The sequence below is a fragment of the Humulus lupulus genome, chromosome X (assembly GCF_963169125.1).
Source record: "Humulus lupulus chromosome X, drHumLupu1.1, whole genome shotgun sequence".
NCBI lineage: Eukaryota > Viridiplantae > Streptophyta > Magnoliopsida > Rosales > Cannabaceae > Humulus > Humulus lupulus.
This window is the reverse complement of record NC_084802.1, coordinates 186,263,981-186,267,042: the sequence shown is the minus strand read 5'-3', so window position 1 is coordinate 186,267,042 and position 3,062 is coordinate 186,263,981. Positions and strand designations below refer to the sequence as shown.

Below are 3,062 nucleotides of genomic sequence, written 5' to 3'. Positions count from 1 at the left end.
TTTTTTGGACCATATATTTTGTCTTATTACCTGTTTGAACTCTGTGTTTTAACAAATTAGATTTTGATCCTATATTTTATAAAATGGTTAAAATAGAAACTTAAATACAATTTTGGTCAATAATTTCTCAACTAAAATCACAAATAATTTACAAACAAACAGAACAAAAATAAAAACATTCTACTTAAAAACTGTATTGTTATATTCATTTTTTTCTTAATTTGTCCTAACAGAAAGTAACACGTAATTATACAAAAAAAATATATATATATATATATATAACTCCAAAATAAAATAAAATAAAATAAAATCTTTCAGATTACCTTATAATGAAACAGAGTATATTCCCCCAAAATCCACAGACCGAATATTCTAAAGTCTAATTCCATTTTTCTCTTCTTTATAATGTTTTTGATCAAATTCAAACCCATTCATTTCTCCTTGCCAAACCATCAATCGATCCCCTGTCTGCTACCAGTGCTAGCTACACCATGAAGTTCTGGAAGATCCTCAGCAGCCTTCTTGAGGAGATTTTTCCCGAATGGCGAGACAGGTTTCTCTCCTACAAGTCCTTGAAGAAGCAGTTGAAATTTTTTTACCCAAAGTCTTGTAACAAATCGCCACCCAAGCGTTCCAAACTATCCCACGCCGATGATGAAGAAGAAGCCGAGGTCACGGAGGAGGTTGCCGTATTCTTGCAGCTTTTGAATGACGAGATTCACAAGTTCAATGAATTCTTCGTTCAGAAAGAGGAAGATTATATCATTGCATGGAAGGTATTTTTTCTTCTTCTTCTTTCTTTCTTTCTTTCTATTTCAATTAGAATTTATTTATGAGTTAAAGTATTTCTTTTTATATTTGGGTATCGTCTGTTTTTCTCGCTAGAATTTTTTTTTTCTTTGATTTAAATTAATGGTTGGACCATTAGGAATGAGTTGTATGTATATATCATATGTATATATATGTGTTGCTTTTAATATATAGCCAAAACGTAGAATAAATTATCACTAAGTTGTTACTATTATTGGGTTTTCTGTATATATGTTGTGGAGACCTATATTTTATTTTGTCTTATTTTTTCAGTTTTGGTGAGAATCTTGAATTCAGAGCTTTGTTTTCTTGCAAAAGCACTTGAAATGAGGGAAATATTGTTCATGGGTATGAACGTATCTATCTAGCTAACCCTAGCACTGTCCAATGTTACTTGTTTAGGGGAAAAGAGAAGAGAGAATTTTAAAGAAGGAATTGTTGTTTAACCATGCTACAATTCAAGTGTTGAAGCATTAATATGTCCTCTTACACTGTGGTTCTGCTTGTTATCACATGGTGTGCGTAGATTTTGCGAATCTTTAACTTATTTACATATGCTTATTTGTTGTCTTCTGTGTTCATGGAGTGCAGGAGCTGCGAGACAGAATAACAAAGGCTAGGGATTCAAATGAAGATGTGACAGAAGTAGGGAAGAAGTTGGTGGATCTTCATGGAGAGATGGTTTTGCTTGAGATTTACAGCATTCTTAATTACACAGGTAATTCTTAAAACCCCTGGCTGGCTGGCTGACTGACTGTTCGTTTAGTCTATATATGCTTCGTCCTGGCAAATTTGAGATTTTGGTATGAGAAGAAGTTGACATCATTGATTATCATATTGTAATATAAACACGTTGAGGGTTTCTTTTCTAACAAAAAGAAATTTAAAACTACGATGTTAATGGAAATCTAAAGCTCATATTCAATGTCTTGTCTTGTCTTCCCTGAAATTGTCTGTCAATATGACATTAGAATATGAGGTGTGGAACTCTTTTTAGATCATTTAAAACTCCATGTATAGGAATAGAAAGAGTAAATAATGAAATGAAGAATTCTACCCAAGAGAAGGATGTGGTTTCTCCTTGTTCTTTTTCTATTGTTTGTCATGTTTCTGATGTTGATATCCTATGCACAGGACTAGTGAAAATAACAAAGAAACACGACAAGCTAAGTGGAGCTCTTATTCGCGCATCCTTTATACAAGGCGTCTTGCAGGAACCATTTTTCAGTACTGATGTGGTCAAGACGCTGGTGGAGGAGTGCGGGACAATGCTAGATAACATATTTTCAAGGAATGAGCTTGTAGAGATTGAGCAATTAGAGAGCACGTACGTGAAGCTAACTTTATTGGCCTTGCAAGTCTTGAAGGATATTAGGGGTGAAAGTTCAACTGTGGGTCCACATTCCATTTCGCAGCTGCATAGAGATGCAGAAGAGTAGTGAATGAAAGTGTGAGAGAGTTTACTTGTTAGATAAGCCACCAAATTAGTCATTTGGGGAAATATAGTATAATCAGTCAAATACGGAGCTCACTCTTTGTTTTCTTTTTCATTTACTACTTCTTTTCTTTCTCTCCTGCTGTACCTGTACATTAAGTTTCGCCAAATAGAAAATGCCTTTATGCACGGTGCATCTGGGGCGTGCAACAACTCTTCTGTTCTATTTTCAAGTTTGTAATTAAAAATAAAAATACCAATTTTCAAAAGACCAACTCTGTCAAGTGTGAGGACTTTCCAACATTACATAGACTTTGTTAGAATCTTGGTTCTGGATTTCTGAATTGAGGTGGACTGTAGGCCGCCGGCTTAGTATGAATGCAAGAAGATTAGGACAGATTAAGGGCATGTTTATTACAGCGTAATCATATTCAACACAAGGCTGAAAAAAACAAATTATTGAGCCTCCAATGCAAAAATATATATATAGAAAAATGATATTTTTGCAAAATGTATACAAATAATGCTTTTTTAGAAAGAAAAAAACTGGGGCCTGTATTCAGTTGGGCCCTAGGTCTTGTCCTGCTCCGCCTATATCTTCACTTCACGTTCTCCTACTCTTGATAATTTAAAAGTTGTTACGAGTGGGGTAACCCATCAGTTGAGTCTAGACTCTATGTTATGCCTTTCTTTTTTTTATTGTAGAACAAACATGTTTTTATTCTAGTATTCTTCTGGATTCCCAAAATGTCTCTATCATAAATTTTCATACCTTTTTCTCCTATTATCTTCTCCCTCTCCATCTCTCACATTTTTC

The 3,062-nt window shown here is 34.1% G+C and overlaps 1 protein-coding gene across 1 annotated transcript; it reads left to right on the top strand.

Annotated features, from left to right (window-relative positions):
• Positions 1-338: 338 nt before the first annotated feature.
• LOC133804289 (SPX domain-containing protein 2-like) lies at positions 339-2,458 on the top strand. The gene is made up of 3 exons (XM_062242444.1): positions 339-776; positions 1,402-1,528; positions 1,945-2,458. The coding sequence occupies exons 1-3, from the start codon at positions 492-494 to the stop codon at positions 2,247-2,249; spliced, it is 717 nt and encodes a 238-aa protein (XP_062098428.1). The 5' UTR covers positions 339-491; the 3' UTR covers positions 2,250-2,458.
• The last annotated feature ends 604 nt before the right edge of the window (positions 2,459-3,062 follow it).

Bases quoted from the DNA above. Each gene is read 5' to 3' on its own strand.
- LOC133804289 (XM_062242444.1), top strand. From the start codon at position 492: ATGAAGTTCTGGAAGATCCTCAGCAGCCTTCTTGAGGAGATTTTTCCC. The intron at 777-1,401 runs GTATTTTTTCTT...CATGGAGTGCAG, and splicing joins ATTATATCATTGCATGGAAG to GAGCTGCGAGACAGAATAAC. The intron at 1,529-1,944 runs GTAATTCTTAAA...TCCTATGCACAG, and splicing joins CAGCATTCTTAATTACACAG to GACTAGTGAAAATAACAAAG.